General features: G+C 48.8%; 1 protein-coding gene across 7 annotated transcripts in view; it reads left to right on the top strand.

Moving 5' to 3' along the window:
* Positions 1-17,647, top strand: part of Ca-alpha1D (Ca[2+]-channel protein alpha[[1]] subunit D) — a 26,473-nt gene extending 8,826 nt beyond the window's left edge. Inside the window, exons 16-40 of one of the 7 annotated variants that reach the window (XM_017907244.1) lie at positions 1,037-1,209; positions 1,290-1,396; positions 1,477-1,597; positions 1,686-1,815; positions 1,875-2,041; positions 2,133-2,220; positions 2,789-2,896; positions 9,867-9,919; positions 10,065-10,211; positions 10,471-10,672; positions 10,766-11,035; positions 11,136-11,219; positions 11,295-11,483; positions 11,553-11,655; positions 11,738-11,892; positions 11,959-12,183; positions 12,249-12,453; positions 12,526-12,659; positions 12,730-12,831; positions 12,909-13,007; positions 13,096-13,214; positions 13,305-13,451; positions 13,649-13,692; positions 15,935-16,062; positions 16,169-17,647. In XM_017907244.1, the coding sequence (XP_017762733.1) occupies positions 1,037-1,209; positions 1,290-1,396; positions 1,477-1,597; positions 1,686-1,815; positions 1,875-2,041; positions 2,133-2,220; positions 2,789-2,896; positions 9,867-9,919; positions 10,065-10,211; positions 10,471-10,672; positions 10,766-11,035; positions 11,136-11,219; positions 11,295-11,483; positions 11,553-11,655; positions 11,738-11,892; positions 11,959-12,183; positions 12,249-12,453; positions 12,526-12,659; positions 12,730-12,831; positions 12,909-13,007; positions 13,096-13,214; positions 13,305-13,451; positions 13,649-13,692; positions 15,935-16,062; positions 16,169-16,525 (3,657 nt within the window). In that variant the 3' untranslated portion in view covers positions 16,526-17,647. Of the gene's footprint in view, positions 1-1,036; positions 1,210-1,289; positions 1,397-1,476; positions 1,598-1,685; positions 1,816-1,874; positions 2,042-2,132; positions 2,221-2,788; positions 2,897-9,866; positions 9,920-10,064; positions 10,212-10,470; positions 10,673-10,765; positions 11,036-11,135; positions 11,484-11,552; positions 11,656-11,737; positions 11,893-11,958; positions 12,184-12,248; positions 12,454-12,525; positions 12,660-12,729; positions 12,832-12,908; positions 13,008-13,095; positions 13,215-13,304; positions 13,452-13,648; positions 13,693-14,126; positions 14,393-15,613; positions 15,898-15,934; positions 16,063-16,168 lie in introns of those variants that run through there. The other 6 variants (XM_017907246.1, XM_017907243.1, XM_017907242.1 and 3 more) reach the window with 6 other exon arrangements.
* Positions 17,648-17,747: the final 100 nt, after the last annotated feature.

Genomic DNA, 17,747 nt, shown 5'->3' with positions numbered 1-17,747 from the left:
GCCGAGAATTTGAGAAAATACGTATTTCGCGGCAACTGGAAAGCGACTTAATTGTACGCCATTGCTCCGCATTCGGGATTTTAATAAACGAGACTCGTGACGCAGTCGCGCGTTTTAATGCCGCGTTCCAAGACGCTCGCTAATCGCTTCTTTTCATCGCCTCTGGCACACGGTTAATGAAACGAATCGCATACTTTCCCGTTCGTATTTTTATCCCAGAGATTCGTACGTACTTGGTCAAACATTGTACACGCGTCCGGGAGAAACTCGATCTGCTTCGAGTCAGCTTTTACGGGCAAGGCGAAAAGGCTATTCCGCGAGTGATTTTCGACACGCTGCTGATCGGTTAGCAGAGGTTAAATCGCGAAAAACTATGTCATCTTGTGCAATCGGTACACGCTTCGTCGCTCCTGCTGCGGACTTATTACACGTATAAAGCACGCACGCAAAATCGAGGTCGTCGCAATCGAATACCGATACTCCGAAATTGAAACCGTTATCTGGAAACATTCGCCGCATCATTGTTAGTTTTCTCTTTATCCTTGCCCTGTTCCTCTGCCACGTTTTTGCAATATTTCGTATCGGGGCTCTATATAAATATGCAGGGCAACTCGAACGTGAATGCCGCGGTAAGGGCGGAGAAAGGAGAACATCGTTGTCGTCGTTGTCGAACAAACGACGCCGACCCCACGACGAAGTATCATCTCTCTGCTGTACAGCTTCGCGTTAAAAGTTTAATCGTTCGTGATTTTTCGATAAGCTAATGAAAAATCGATAGCTCTCGTGTATTAACCCGGCGAGGGTTGGTTCTGCCTCGATGCTCCATGAAATTTGACGAGATCCACGGGACGAGTTTCTCCTACTTTAAATAGGACACCGAGTCAACGTCTTTCAAGTTATTAATAAGCTGTCTTACGTTGAATAAACACCAGGCTAGATCTCCTTATCGCGTTAACCGAGAACCGTTCGAAAATATCGTTGAAATATCAAAGAGGCAAAGTGGTGGAAAGGATCGAAAGATTTCTCGGTGTTTCAGGCGGAGAAAAATAAATCTCACAGTGCCTCTCCAGCCAGGGACGAAGTTAGCGGGGAACAGGGTGACGACGGTGGCGATGGGACCGGTGGAGAAGACGAAGGCGGCGGTACCGATCTCGAGCATGATCCCAACGAAACGATGGAGGATTACGAGGCAGCCGTGGATACCGAAACGTAAGTCCTTCCTTGCTTCTCAAACGAATACTTCGAGCAACGCCATTTTCGAAATTTATCCACGAATGCGTGGGTTGCAGATCGGAGAAGAGCGACGACATGAACACTCACGCCAAGGTACGATTAAACATAGAGTCCGACGAGGAGGTCGAAGAGGAAGACGAGGGCGAACACAACGAGATGCACGGTATCTGTACTTATTCTTTTCATTTGTCACACTCTTCGGCGTTATTCCTCGCAGCATTATCGACAATGATATTCGCGCAGATGATGGCACGGACCAAGGAGTGTCGGCTAGGCCACGAAGGATGTCCGAATTCAACATGGCTACGAAGAAGCAACCGATTCCAGTCGGTTCGGCTTTCTTCATCTTCTCGCAGACGAACAGGTGACAACGACGTTTACCGTGTTTCTTTCATTCAGCAAAATCATCCGATAGAATCTAACGTCTAACGTTGACGTTCTTCGCGTTTCAGGTTCCGAGTGTTTTGTCACTGGCTGTGCAATCACAGCTACTTCGGCAACGTGATCCTTGTATGCATCATGATATCTTCCGCTATGCTAGCGGCCGAAGATCCTTTACGCGCGACCTCTCCTAGAAATCTGGTAAGTCGAGCGATCGCTGTTCATTCGTACTCGAGTAACCCTTCTTTCCGTCGTTACAGGTTTTACAGAATTTTGACTATTTTTTCACCACGGTGTTTACGATCGAGATCTGCTTGAAGATGATCTCGTACGGTTTTATCATACACGACGGTGCATTTTGTCGATCGGCGTTCAATTTGCTCGATCTCCTGGTCGTGTGTTCTTCTCTCATCTCTATGTCTTTCAGGTAAGAATTCTCGAGCTCTTCTACTTCACGTAGAAGTTGCGACGAAGGAAAGAAACGAAAGAAAATCATCGTAACGACGTTCTGGTTTCAGTTCCGGCGCGTTTTCCGTGGTAAAAGTGCTGCGTGTATTACGCGTGTTGAGGCCTCTGCGCGCCATCAATCGTGCCAAGGGATTAAAGGTATCTTTCTTCGCTTGTTATCCGAACGAACAGTTAGCGAACTTGCCAAGTCGGTCCCGGATGATATAGCACATGCCCCGAAGTAGACGTACAAGTAACATTTGATACCAAAGTAACTTTTAGTTTCGGTTCTAGATCGAGTCGCGTAAAATTGAAGCACGCGTTTTTGAAAGCTAGTAAAACTGATCCGTTGTATTTCAGCAGTAGTTCGCGATTGCTTTTGAGAATCGACGCGATAATCGATAAAGTCGATACTTCGGTAAAGTCCAAGTATTTCCACTTGTGCGTCACATGGGAAACTTTTGCAAACGATTCGAGTGGACTCGAGCGATCGGCTGTTCTATAGCGATCGTCTCTTTTAGCCCGTGCGTCGAAAGTTTCCCACGCGACGCGGAACGTCGTAGTATCGAGAAACGTAAACGATCTGAAAACTAAAGAAAAGCGGCAAGAAGTAAAAAGCGAACGATAGGAAAAAAACGAGTGGTATCCGACGTAATAAATTATAGTCGGCACACGTAACTCCATTTGTAAAAGAGCGAATGTACATTATGATTAATGTTGAACCCAGCACGTAGTACAGTGCGTCATCGTAGCGGTAAAGACTATCGGAAACATAGTCCTCGTCACCAGCCTCCTGCAGTTCGTGTTCGCCGTCATTGGCGTACAACTGTTCAAGGTAGGATTGCCAGGCCCCGCACACTAAACGGTCCTGGGACATTCCTTCGAACCTCTCGTAGTACACTAGAGTGGCATAATATACAACCAAACCTTGATACCCCCTGACCCCTCAGCCCTCTCTTACGATCCGATATATATGCATATATTATCGTCATTCTCGTTCATTCATTACTTCACATACGATTTTTGCAACGCCGAAATAATTCACCATCACCAAATTCACTACTACCAATTCGTCTACCACCTCGGTACGCCTTTGCTCGACACCCCGACAAACCTCTTCGACGATTATTCGGCATCCTTTCAACGCGATCTATCTCACTTCGCCTCGTTTTACGGCCATCGAGTTTCGAAAGGATCATCGGTGCGATTGCCAAACCTATTCAAAGACGCGTTCGATTCGAACGAAGGAATAATCGTCGAGAGGTGCGGGCACGAAGCAGACGTTGTTTTTTCCGACAGATGCACCTCTGGGTACCTTCCCTGTGAAACGAGCTGTTTGCGTATAACTTATTCATTGCGTTTCTTGTCTCGACACTCTCTCCCCGAAACCTGTCACTGGGATTACCTTGGTTTCTTCTTTCCCTCAAACGTTTTTATTTCTTCCCACCGATCTACGTGTGATCCAACGACCGAACGATCGCCCCCATCCGAGATACTTTTACGCTGGCCCCTTTTAACAGAAGTTTCGGTGCGCGAGACGATAGCTGTCAACCCTTTCGTTCGTCATTCGATAATTCAGCTTTCGCGCGTTTCGCTTTCCGCGTAAAAGGGTATTGCATGGGGGCTCGTATCGCGGCCACTTTTGCAAAAACAAAAACTAATCGTTTCTCATGGCGTTGATTCCCAATCGACCGACGTCAACTCTCACCAACGTTGCTACGTATCGTTCATCGTTGCGACCACGATGTCGCAGCCGTGATAGAACGGGGAGGCGCGCGGCGAGACTTAATTTTTCGCGTGCGCCTCCATCACGGACCGACCGAGTGTTCCCTTCTTTCGATCTTTCCGAGTCATCCACGGTCGATGATCACGTTAATGGGACATTTTCCCTTTCGAATGACACCGTGTATACGTGTACAAAAGGCATCCCACGCTACGAGACTATCGTGGTAGTGTAGGGGAGACGATCAGTAATCGAAGCTCGCCGATAAAGGCGGGTAGTTTCTTTCACTTTCTGTCTTTTTGTTCCGTTTCGAGCAACGGATATCTATATACGTATATATATATCTACGTAAATATATATATATATATATATATATATAAATATATATCATTGCTATGCCAATACGAAGTAGCGTACCGAAGAATTTACATACTAGACGAGTGACCGGGGGGAGATGAGATGGTAGCTGAAAGTAGATAGAGACTTAAAGGAAGATCGCTGTCGTACACATACATTTACATAATATCTATATATGTGTATGTGTGTGTATGTCATCCACTTTTGGAAGGAAACTGTTTTACAGATGCGGCTTTTCGCAAGATCTATCGTATCATGGTCTTTGGTCTTTCGACTTTGGCTTTCGTATCTTCGTTTATTTCTCCTTTGTCTAGACACCCACGACTTTCTTTGTCTCTTTTCTCCTTTTTCTCTCTCACTCTCACTCTCTCTCTCTCTTTCTCTCTCTCTCTCTTCTCTATCTCTCTCTCTCTCTCTCTCTCTCTCTCTCTCTGTCTTTCTCACTCTTTCTCTCCCTCACTCTCTCTCTTTCTCTCTCATTCTTTTTCTCCCCTCGTTTTTTTTGCCTCTACTTCGTCGCTCGAGACTATAGCTGGAAGACTAAATATCTAAACGCACGCGTACGCGAAAAGAACGACCGCTGTCGAACGGTAACAACGTGCCCAGCGAAACGCGGGAACGGGATAACCGACGCGATTAAACGAAATGTCAGGTAGACTGGGGTGTCTGGCCGCTGATGGAGGATGTTACCGACGACAGTGGCTGCTCGAAACCGTACGCGTGGTCCGAATACACCGACACGGCCGCATAAAACACGACACGATACGACACGGTACGACACGACACGACACGACACGACACGACACGACACGACACGACACGGAGAAACTCATACAGGCTGCGTGGTTAAAACCGATAGTAGAGGATTGTTTGAAAATTGCATGCTTGTGCCGGCTGAGCGTTGCAGTGGTGTGTCGCTATATTAACACGAGAGAAAGGAAAGGGAAAGAAGGAAAGGACAGTTCCGTGACTCTTGGAGACTCCGCAGAAATAGAATCTAGAGAACGTAGTAAAAGTCGCACGCATCCTTTTTTGTCTCGTCGACTTCCGCAATTGCCTCGAAACGAAGCATCACGGCACTTCTCTGTCCGGTCTACTCGCAGGGTTTCTCGTTTCGCTCCGAATCACGTTTAGTAATCGTAACTCCGTTCGCTACGTAGCTCCTTAGAGACCACTAGGCAATGTGTGTACCATTTCGCTTAGATCCGAATTAGCCTGTCCGCGAACCTGCGGCCGATCCAGAGTGGCCGCGTGGATCTAACAGTCGGCCATCTTCGTCGCGGTTGTCGCAAGTAAAGTTAGACACCGGTGAAAGCTTAGAGAGCAAGTTAGACGACTCGTAGCGTAGTCCACCTTCGTTGCTTCGCCGTGTGTCGTGGTTAGATGGTTAGAAAGAAGCAGAACACCTAGTCGAACGCGTAGTTTCGAGCGTATCGATACCTCGTCGTTAGACGTTCCACGAGAATCCTTCGATCATTGTCGCGGGATAATCTCGTACGCTGTTTCCTTCCACTTCCGAGCGATCGTTCGAGCTCCAGGGATAAACCCTCCTTTCGTTCGATCCTCGAGCTTCGACGATAATCAGCGATTCGTTCGTCACGCGATACGTTCGAACGAAAGGCAGACGCGAGACATGTCCTTGGTGCGTTGTAAGCTCGTGAAAGAGTGCGAGAGGGTGAAGATACATACACGAGTCGGGAATATGTTTTCCTCGTATATATATTGTCACGCGAGATAGCGATACACGATCGCGAATGAAATATCCCAGAAGAAGTTAGTCACACGTAACACGTTTGCGATACTAACGATCCTGTTTAACCATCGATCAGAGTTGTCGGCAGAACTGGAAGAACGTCCCCGTAGTTTGGTTTGCTCGTGTATTTGAGAGACACAGTGCTTCCATTAACTAAAGAAACCTCTGACCAAAACGCTTAAAGAGAATAACCAATTGTTGCGCCCGCGTCATATACCCTGTCGTCGGGAAACTCGATTCCTCGTTCCGTTCCTATCTAATCGCGTGCATCGAACGCGTTACGTCGATAAGCTTGTCCCCGGGAAAACGTTGTACCGGACTCAGCTCGACGCCAGCTTACGTGGCAACGCGCGATCGAAAAGAAAAAGGAAGATGGCCGCGCAAATCGAAAGCCGCGTAACGATCGGACGACGAGAAACGACGACGAGACTTATCTATCGAACGACGATCGAAAGCGGGACGAATTACGATCGAGCGTTTCGAAGATTAGATAGAACGAGAAAATACATTATCCCGTACGAGGCCCCCATAGGTGCATTGCCGAGGAAAAACATCGAGCACTGGTGGGTTGGATGGATGGCGAGGGCTTAGTTCACGATTAAGAAAGGAGAAGTAGAGAAAGAAAGAGTAGGAAAAAAGGAAGGAAAATTAAAAGGGAAAAGCAAAGAAGCGGGAAAGAAAGGAAAGAAAGGGAAGAAAGGGAAGAAAAGGGGAGGAAGCTGAGAGGAGGACTACCGTTCGAAACGGACGAGAGTAGTCGAGATTGCCGCGAGAACGAAAGGAAATAATTCGCGAGAGGAAAGATCGGGTTGAAACGGTGTGCTTCTCGATGCAAGTCGATGCCACGGTTGTAGCTTTTCGCGATTGGAAAAGTCGCGAAAGGAAGAGGGTAGGAGGATAGAGGGAAGCGTTTCAGAGACGATCAACGATCGAGGGAAGACGGACGCGGGCAACGAACAAGGAACAAAGCGCGGAACGAAGCGTGAAACAGTCGAGATATGATAACGTTTGCAAATAGCAATTCCCGATGCCCCAGCCCCAAAGCCCCCGTTAAGATACCTAGCTTCGCGAACGAAACTAGCCGACCCTTGATTAATGCTACTTTGTATTTTCTTTGTTTTCTCTTTCTGTCTGTCTGTCTCACGATCCCGTGTTCCCCGCTGTGCTCGTTCGCCCTGCTCACCTGCCCTCAACCAACTACGTAAAAAGTACGTAGTGAAGTGTGTGATTGTCGCCATTAAAACGATCGGCAACATTATGTTGGTCACCTATCTCCTACAGTTCATGTTCGCTGTTATCGGGGTACAGCTGTTTAAGGTAAAGCCAACAACCACCACCACTTAGAAAGATTAAACTAAGCCAACGAGAACTTCTTTCTTCTTCTATCTACTACATCTCTCTCTCTCTCTCTCTCTCTCTCTCTATCTCTCTCTCTCTCTCTCTCTCTCATTTCTCTCTCTTGCTCTTCTTCTTCATCTTCTTCATCTTCTTCTTCTTCATCTTCTTCTTCTTCTTCTTCTTCTTCTTCTCCTACTTCTACTTCTTCTACTATTACTATTACTACTGCTACTACTACTACTACTATTATTTGTTACTACCATCGTTACTTCAGCTCTGTTTTCTTTTCGTTACTCTTATTTTCTTCTCTCGGTTTGATTTTTTGCCCGTTGCTCTTCATCGACGGACGGCCTCGCGTTACAACCGGAAGCTTTGGATGCTGTCGATCCGCGCGTCCCGGAAATGTCAATTTCCTTCGCGAAATACGGGGTGTACCGTCGCGTTTACTGATCGAGGAAATTGCCGCCCTCCGATCGCCATCCGTTTAATCGCCGTTTCAAACCCGGCGGACTTTTATCTCTTCGACCCCGACTCGATTCTCTTCCTCTTCTCGACAACGATCCGCATAGTGTCCGGGCAACCCCGAATTTCGCGACGCGCTGCGCATTCGCCGGCCGTCGATCGGTCCACGTCGAAATTCGCCCGATTCGACTACTTTTTTCTCCATCCCTCTTCGACTCTACAAAGGTGAATATCAGCAACGAGAAAATGCTCGTCTATGAACCGAAGGAATGAAACGAATCGAATGCCGCCACGTTGCCACGGCCAATTCCAGTCTATCGTCGCATCTGTCTCGATCGTTCGACACCTAACTAACGAGTAACGTTTCCTCGTCGATTTTATAGAAGCGCGATTCGCCTGGTACGCGAGCCTTCTCGCGCATTAGTCAGTGTCCCCTTTGCGAACCGATAATACGTTATCGGGACGTTAGCCAGGACCGGAACGTCGAGCATGAAACTGGGACGTTGATCGATCAACCTAGTCGAAGATACTTCGTTGCTGCCGATATTACCCTTTGCAGAGAGTCTCTGCGTTCGCGATAACACCCTCGAGCACGGTAACACGCTGTTAACGATTTAACGCTTCACCAAGAATACCAGCCGGGACTCTAGAACGTCCACCGATAGCGATACTTACTCGTCGCGTCACCTCAACGAATGCTTAACCGATCATGGCTATCGAGCTCCGGATAAAGACACGTTTAACGAATAGGCATGCAAGTTTCGCTGTAAATGTGAGAATGAAGCTTTAATCGTAGTGCATGCTCGTCGAACGCGTATACCGGAACCACGAGTAACCTCTAGCCTCCACGCGCCATCACCATCTCGCTCTTCTCCGTCCCAACTAAATTTCGACTCTACCTTTTTTTTTTTTTCTTTTTTTCTCTCTCTCTCTCTCTTCTCATCGAGTTGCACTTGCAAACAGCATTTTCTGCCTTTAGTTACATCCAAAAGACACTTCACGCTGTACCTTGAGAAGTAGAGGATGTTCCGCGAAACGAGCCTCGAAAGTAGAGCACCGTCTAGATGCGCAAACGTTCGTAGACGATTCGAGTGGCTTGCAAGCGTAGCGTCGACCAACGTCGAATCTCGTGGTTGCCGTTTCAGACAATGGACCGAAAGGAACGAAACATGCATGAAACTCGTTTTCTATCGCATCGAGCGTCGATTCGCGTTCACGGTTGTTCCCAACGTCGATCGTTCGTACGCACGTTTCGTAGCAAGTCCGATCCCTCGGGGGGGAGATAACGAAACGAACGAGACGAAGAAAGCTCACAGCTTGTCCGGGAAAGTCCGTCGAACGAGTCCCGATGCGAAGCTTCTCGTACGGTGTATGCTCAGTATGCTAGAGAAACGACGCGACTCCGCTTCGAGGAGCCGTTCTAGGCGAGATTATCATCGATAATTCGCATAACTCCGAGTAGGATTCTTTTCCAAAAATGGAAGCAACGAGTGGGATTCTCAGCTCGACCTCTGGCGCGTAGGCTCTCTACCGAATCCGGCCTAACTTTTAACCTCGCGAGTCAAATTCCTGCGAAGATACACGAAAAGGTCGGCCATGAATTGGACACGTCGCGATGCTTCGACGAGATTTCTGCCCAATTGCTCGACGTGATACACCCGTCGAAATGTCGTAATGTTCGAGTGTCGATTGTACGCTAGAAGAACCTGCGAGAACGATTTTCTGGACTCTCGATTCTACTCGTGCACGTGCCACGTCGCTCGATCGACGTAGGCCAAAACGAGACAGCCTGCACCACGGCCTACTTTGTATATATTTACATGTATAGATATTATCGTGCACGCTAAACGGAATGACATTTTTTTTTCTCTCTCTCTCTATCACTTCTGAATTTTTCTTTGATCTTTCCTTTACTTTGCTCGATCACTCGCTGCTACTCACTTCGCTTTGGAGAATGGCCAATTAACGATACGCTGCTTCCACTTCATCGACACTCTTGTGATCACCGAAGGATCGTATCGAATCCCTCGAAGCTTCCTCGCTTTCCAGTTTCGCCGAAATTCCAACGGATATCGAGAGTGTCGATGGGTTTGGGCAGCTTTCGGAACGTTGCGCGAAGCCTCTAATCGGCAGCGATCTGCTTCGCATTAATCAGATTTTTATGTTGTACAGGGGAAATTTTTCTATTGTACCGATGCATCGAAAATGACGAAGGACGAATGCCAGTAAGTTATCTCGCGAGCAAAATAGTGCCGATATCGCGGGACATCGTTGGATGTCGTGCAAATTGCCGGCGACATCCACGATTCCCGCAAATGACCGGGAAACAGGCACGAGGAATAACATGGCACGTTGCGTTATTAATTTCAGGGGTACATACCTCGAATTCGAGAACGGTAATATCAATAAACCGGTGATGAAGGAGAGAAATTGGGGCCAGAATCGTTTCCATTTCGACGACGTCGCGAAAGCGATGCTGACGCTGTTCACCGTGTCCACGTTCGAAGGCTGGCCGTCGTAAGTAGACACCTGCGTGCACACACATATACACACACAAACACACACACACGCACGCACGCACACGTTCACTCCCGCGTATTTTCCTCGCTCGTTTCGAAAGAGACGAGAATGAAAAGTGTTTTCAACGCGGTACGAAAGCTGAGCCTTCGTGTCGTCCGAAGCTGTACGCTCGCTAGCGATATATCGGAAAAAAGAAAAACAGAACAAGTGGAAAGTAGCTACGGTGCACACCGCTTAGCATTTTCTCTCCCAACAGATTGCTAGACGTGTCGATCGACTCTAACAAGGAGGATCATGGACCAATTCATAATTTTCGGCCGATAGTGGCCGCGTACTACATCATTTACATCATTATCATAGCATTCTTCATGGTGAACATCTTCGTTGGTTTCGTTATTGTCACTTTCCAGAACGAGGGTGAGCAAGAGTACAAAAACTGCGAGCTCGATAAGAATCAGGTAAGTCTGCCGAATCGAAGCGGCTGATCAAGAGTTAGTAAACTCGTATACATCTCTCGTGTACATGTACAAACTTTTCACGTGATTGCATAGCGGAATTGCATCGAGTTCGCGTTAAAGGCGAAACCAGTGCGACGATACATACCGAAGCATCGAATACAGTACAAAGTCTGGTGGTTCGTCACATCTCAACCGTTCGAGTACACCATTTTCACTCTGATCATGATTAACACCGTGACCTTAGCGATGAAGTTTTATCGGCAACCGCAAATCTACACGGAAGCGTTAGACGTACTTAACATGATCTTCACCGCGGTCTTTGCCCTGGAGTTTATCTTTAAGTTGGCGGCCTTTCGATTTAAGGTAGAAAGTCAAACGAGACGAATCACGCGATTATAATCGATGTTCTCTCTCCAATAGACGAGATCGCGATCCGTCCGTGCTAACCGATTCGCAATTACAGAATTACTTCGGCGACGCTTGGAACGTTTTCGACTTCATTATCGTCCTTGGAAGTTTCATCGACATCGTTTACTCCGAGGTCAATGTACGTCGTTCCGCAGTAAAACCGTCCGAGTTTCCAACAGGGCAGATCGTTAACGTGGCCATTTTGTTCTTTCAGCCTGGCTCCACCATTATCTCCATCAACTTCTTTCGGTTGTTTCGAGTGATGCGATTGGTGAAACTGCTGAGCAGAGGCGAAGGCATCAGGACGCTTCTCTGGACATTTATCAAATCTTTCCAGGCTCTGCCTTACGTAGCTTTGTTAATTATAATGCTGTTCTTCATTTACGCCGTGATAGGCATGCAGGTAAGCCATCTTGAAATTTTTCTACCGGCCGGCCAAGGGTTGTCAAACAGAGAGGGTACGATTCTTCAGGTGTTTGGAAAAATTGCCATCGACGACGACACATCGATAGACCGTAACAACAATTTCCAGTCGTTCCCGCAAGCGGTATTGGTCCTTTTTCGATCCGCTACAGGTACGTGCTTTTGCAGATTTCCATACGGTCCGAAAGAACCCTTTCACGATTTCGAATTCACGTTAAATCCACGATTACGCAGGCGAAGCCTGGCAGGAAATTATGATGGCCTGTTCGGCGCAACCTGGTATAGTAAAATGCGATCTGAACAGCGACGAAATGAATAATCTAAATGGCTGTGGATCCGACATTGCATTTCCCTACTTTATATCTTTCTACGTTTTATGCTCCTTTCTCGTAAGTTCAATCGTCTATCTCGGTTAGCACCGCGAAAGTCCCCCCAACTTTGTTGCTCGTTTATAGATCATCAATCTCTTCGTCGCCGTAATCATGGACAACTTCGATTACCTCACGAGGGATTGGTCTATCCTGGGTCCTCATCATTTGGACGAGTTTATTCGCCTATGGTCCGAGTACGATCCCGATGCCAAGGGCCGTATCAAACATCTGGACGTGGTGACGCTCCTCAGGAAGATATCTCCGCCCTTGGGATTCGGTAAACTCTGTCCTCATCGCGTCGCGTGCAAGGTTCGTGTCTCGTACCTCTTCGTCGCGTCGATGCCGCATTTTTCTCGAATCGCGAACATTTGCAGAGGCTAGTCTCGATGAACATGCCGCTGAACAGCGACGGTACAGTTCTGTTCAACGCGACGCTGTTCGCCGTGGTGAGGACGTCGTTGCGGATCAAAACCGAGGGGAACATCGACGATGCTAACGCAGAGCTCAGGGCGGTGATAAAGAAGATTTGGAAGAGAACGAATCCGAAGCTTCTGGACCAAGTAGTGCCGCCTCCTGGAGGTATTTTCCTGTTGCTCCTCGCTTCTCGAATTACGCGAATCGTTACGGTGATCTGATTTCTCGAACTTGTAGGCGACGACGAGGTAACCGTTGGTAAATTCTACGCCACCTTCCTGATTCAGGACTACTTCAGAAGATTCAAAAAGAGGAAGGAGCAAGAAATGAAGGACGGCGACAAGGAGTGCCACAACACCGTCACGCTTCAGGTAATATTCGCTGCGATTTCTGTATCGTTATGCACGAGGGACACGCGGGTTTATGATCGTTTCGTTAAAGGCCGGTCTAAGAACTCTGCACGAAGCTGGGCCTGAACTGAAGAGAGCCATTTCCGGAAACTTGGAAGAACTCCTCGACGACAATCCGGAACCTATGCACAGGGTATCGATATACGCGTAAAGTAAACGTCTTTCTCGTATTCGAGCACGAGTCGTTAATCGTGTTTCGTTGTTCCACAGAGGAATCACTCGTTGTTCGGTAGCGTTTGGTCGAGTATGAGGAAAGGACATCACAGCTTCAACCGAGCCAGGTCGTTCAAAGTAAACTCCAAGACTAAGGTCGGTAAGCTTTTCGCGAGGTATCCGAGAGGAAGTACGGAAAGAAAGATACAATACGCGAAAGTCTAATTCGTTTCGATTCTCTCAGGCTTCCCCGACGAATTCCATTGACTTTCTACCGTACTCGACGCTTCAGATAGGAGGCAGACACGACGCGCCGAATCAAATCACCGCAAGGTCTCATCAAGTTGTGCCAAACGTAGCAGGGTTAGTTTGCGCGATCGATAGGCGATGCCTGATAAACGAAAGCGATCAAACGGTACTATAGATCATTGCTAATCGTAAAAACGTGTTTAGCGGTTTGAGCGACAGTGCGATGAACCAAATGGGAATCGATCCAAAGCTCACGGGTATCGAGGAGAGTATACCTCTGAGACCATTGGCCGGGTTCGGAAATCCCGTCCAGCAACAGTCCTATCATCATACCCCTTACAAAGTACTCGAGTAAGTAGATAAGAATCGCTAAGAGTATTTCCTGGCTGGCGCCAGTTCGCGTCGCGACGCTCGAAACGCGATCGGTTAAACGATCCGCGGGTAGATTTTCGTTTACAGACCGCATAAGAGATCGCGTCGAAAGTAGAGAAGCTGGGAAAAAAGAAACGACATGATCGTTCTAGTGATCGGTGAATTATACGTTTCAGCGGTCCAGGTAGCGGTAATTATCTTCATCCGAATAGCGAATATGGTAAGAGACGTTAGGGCTATGGGAGTCGATAGTTTGCTTTTACTTGATCGAATAGCATTTCTCGCTTGCGCGCTTGCATGCGTACCACTAACCAACGGACTTTGACGATCTCGCCGAGTTTCGCAACGAAGATGGAGAACACGAGGAGCGGGACGTGCGCGCGCGATTGTCAAGGGTTGCAAGAAGCAACGAGAACGTGTCCGATTGCATGCCACTTTTTGTACTCGATCGCTACGGTGCGCGATATTTAGCCGACTCCGCGATATCGTCGAGTGCCTGTATAAAGGGTTATCGAGGGCGCGGCGACGAGGGTTCGCCGGCATATCGAAAGCCAGTAACTAACTAAGAGAGTGGTTTTTGCCCGTTCTTTGGTGTTGCCCGTGTCGCGCGGTGCGTCCGACGCGCGTCGACCTCGTCGCGGCTGCTCGAAGCAGTCTTCAGGACGGAATCGAGCGGCAGCTGACGCCACCGACTCCACCACCCCGAAGGAACCCACCCCCGTCCATTGATCCGAGCACCGGCACCCTGCACCCTGTGCAAGTCTCGTCCGGCAAGTCCGCCAGCGCAACGACGTCGATCGCCACGTGCACGAACACGTCCACCGCAACGACCAGCCCGAGCCTCGGTTCATCCTCCAATGGGACACGCTGTTACGCCACTAGGGGCTGCTGCGTCGATTGTGCCGTCTGGAGTAATCACGGTACGATCTACACTCTCTCTCTCTCTCTCTCTCTCTCTCTTTCTCTTCCTTTCTCTCTATCTGTCTCTATCTCTCTTTCTATATCTATCTATCCATCTATCTATCTCTACGTCTGTCTCTGTTACTCTCTTTCTTTTCCGTCTGACGGGAAGAAAAAGTCGCCTCGCTTCCCATCGATCGATTCGATCGCGTTGTCAAACGATGCAAACTAGATTCGGTGATCCGAACGTAACAGAATCTCGAGTTCGATGGGATGAGAGTTGGTGGGAATAATAATAATGAAAAGCAAAAAAAAAAAAAAAGAAAAATAAAGGAAAAATACGGAGTCGTCCGAATATACGACAGCCATAGATCGCGAGGACGGGGATTCGTCGGCAACGAGCGAGTATAGCGAATCCGGCGGGTCAGGAGGTTCAGGAGTATCAGGAGTATCAGGAGTATCAGGAGTGTCAGGAGTATCAGGAGTGTCAGGAGTGTCAGGAGTATCGGAAGTGTCAGGTGGTTCAGGAGGTTCAGAAGTATCAGGAGTGTCGGGAGTATCCGGAGGATCCGGCGGTTCCGGAGGGTCTAGCGGTTGGAGCAACTCGGAAAAGATCGGAGGACGTCGCGGAGGGTCTCTGAGGCAGGAGCTGACGGTAGCGTCTCGGTGCCGTGTTCGGGGTCGACGCGATCCGTTGGTCGGCAAATCGGCACCGTCGAGCTTCCGAAAACGCGAGACCAGCGGCGGTGGCGGCGGCCAGTCGAGCAGCTCGACCACGTCCGCGAGTACCGGATTCGCGCGCAGCGTCGCCAACGGCCTCAAGCTCGCCCAGACCCAAGCGATCGCTGTCGCTGGCTTCCTCGCCGACGTCGACTCGCGGCACGACCGCGTCTACGCCTCCTGTCTGTCGCATCGGGCCTCGTACCACGGCAGAGGTGACTAATCCTCGAGTAATAAACACCATCCATGCCTATCGCCACCGCTCCCCCACCGACTATTTCCCCGCCTTCCACACTCATTCGCTGTCGCCTCTCCATCGCCTTCCAGCCGAATCGAGACCAAGCTCGAACTACGCTCGAGCTTTGTCCCCGCTCCACGCGAATGCGGTTTGCCATTTGCCATTCGCCATTCGCCATTCGCCATTCACCATTCGAATAAAAAAAGAAACAATAAACGCGACCATGTATAATTCATCATTTTCTTTCTCGCACGCACGCGCGTCTCGAATTCGCACCCCACAGATCGCACTATCCTTGCCACCCGATCATCGCACACCAATGACACACCAGCGATACACCAGCGATGCACCAGCGATACACCAATCGTCGACACTTAAATACGAAGAGAGACGTGGTCGGGGTAAAGCGTGTGTATCGCATGACGAAACTGTCGCTCGAAGCATGCGTTCTGCCAAATAGTTTGAACATAACTCTTTGCGGTGTGACTCGCTTGACGCAACTAACCATGCAACTGCTCGGTATGGCACGAATCGCTGTTGAGATCGTAGAGGCAGACAGTACAGCGACGAGCTTAATTCCTTGACGACTCTCCTCGTTCGTCAGTTTCCTGGGCCGGAGAGAGTAACGGAAGCATCGGCGCAGAGCGCCTGTCCCACAGCTTACCGGGCAGTCCTGCCGATCGGAAGCCCAACTTCGAGGTCATCGGGAGCGCGGAGAGCCTGGTTGGCCGGGTAAGCCTTATTATCTCTATTCGTCTCTTTACTCTTTCCACGCCTTCCGTTCGACGTACGCGTATCTGCGTGCGTGTACCTACGATTTATCGCTCCCTCTCCGTAGGTTCTCGTGGAACAAGGGTTAGGCAAGTACTGCGATCCAGAGTTCGTGAGATACACGTCGCGAGAAATGCAGGAAGCGTTGGATATGACACGCGAAGAGATGGATCGCGCGGCCCATCAGCTTCTCCTGCAAGAACGTCGCGGTCAACCGCTGTCCTATCAGCTGCAACAGGTGGCGGACCAACAGTGGATACCGGCCTATCAGCCAGGCCAACAGCCGACAGGCATCGGCTATCAACCGCTGCAGGAGCAGCAGCCATCCGGTCAGCGGCCATATCGATCGTACTATCACGGTGGCGGACAAGCGGCCGCGACCTCGGACCCATCCACGCAACAGCAACAACCACCGCCGTCTTAGCGACGCGACGACCGCCCTGTAGATCGTGTTCCTAGCTCGTTCACCTAGTCAAGCGAAAACAAGTTTCGTCCCAGGTATCACGTATCGTTTCGTCGATGAAACGACGACGAAGGTCGAATCCGATCGCCACGAGCAGGGTTACGGCTATAAGGTGGAGCGAAAAGAAACAGTGACCGACCTTATCGGTCGACTCCGTTCGTCGTCCACGCGACGCCGCGAATCTCTCCGATTCGCTTCGTGGTTCTCGATGCGAACGGGCATTCGACGTTTCTTCCGTTGCACGATTTCCGACGTGAAGCGTAACACACTAGTCAAGAGAGAGAGATAGAGAGAGATGCCACGGGTGGTTGTGAAAGAGAAAGAAAAGAGAAAAGGGAAAAATAGAAAAATAGAAAACGAGAAAAAAAAAAGCGTGACGAGAAGGCTTCCGACGCGGTCGAAAAAAGGATCGGCCGACGCAAGCAATAAAGCAACGAGAGCAACGACAGATGGCGCGTGTATCGGTGCTGGAGCGCCGAGAAAGCGGCGGGAAACGTTCGAAAGGTTGAAAACGAAACGGAGCCGTTAGAGGGCAAGGAACGTTTCTATCGCGAAGCCACGATTCCGACGGAATTGAACATTAGGAATATAGCGGAGATATCGATCGCGCGCGATCCTTTCGATTCGTGCGAGCGGCCGGCGCAATCGCACGTCACGTTTCAAGCCTTGTTCGTATGCGACGACGAACGCGGAAAAGATGAGAAACGAAGCGCGAAACGAAACGCGAACGATTAATCCTTATTGCTCTCGTCTTATCGTAAACACTTATTCCTTCGATTACCGTTGTTTAGGATATAATTGAACTCATTATTGCTCTTCGTACGATGGATTACTAGATGAGATAACAAGTGCCTAAGTATCTGTAACTTCTTTCGGACCAGAGAAGACTTTTATCAACTTAGACAAAGTACTATTACCGCGAATTACGAAGCAAGTTGCGAGTGTGTATGCTACGGTATTCTAACGATATATATGTGTGTGTGTATGCATATATATCGTTATGTATATTACACATACGCGTGCGCGCATGACAGGTGCAGGCGCGCGTGCGCGCGCGCACACACGACATACACACACATACACATATTGTTGTTATTATTGTCATTACTATTATTATTATTATTAATAATAGCATTATTATTATTATTATTATTATTATTATTATTATTATTATTATTATTAC

The sequence above is a fragment of the Eufriesea mexicana genome, unplaced genomic scaffold (genome assembly GCF_001483705.2).
Source record: "Eufriesea mexicana isolate 0111107269 unplaced genomic scaffold, ASM148370v2 scaffold7348, whole genome shotgun sequence".
Taxonomy (NCBI): Eukaryota; Metazoa; Arthropoda; class Insecta; order Hymenoptera; family Apidae; genus Eufriesea; species Eufriesea mexicana.
This window is presented reverse-complemented; position numbering and strand designations above follow the sequence as displayed.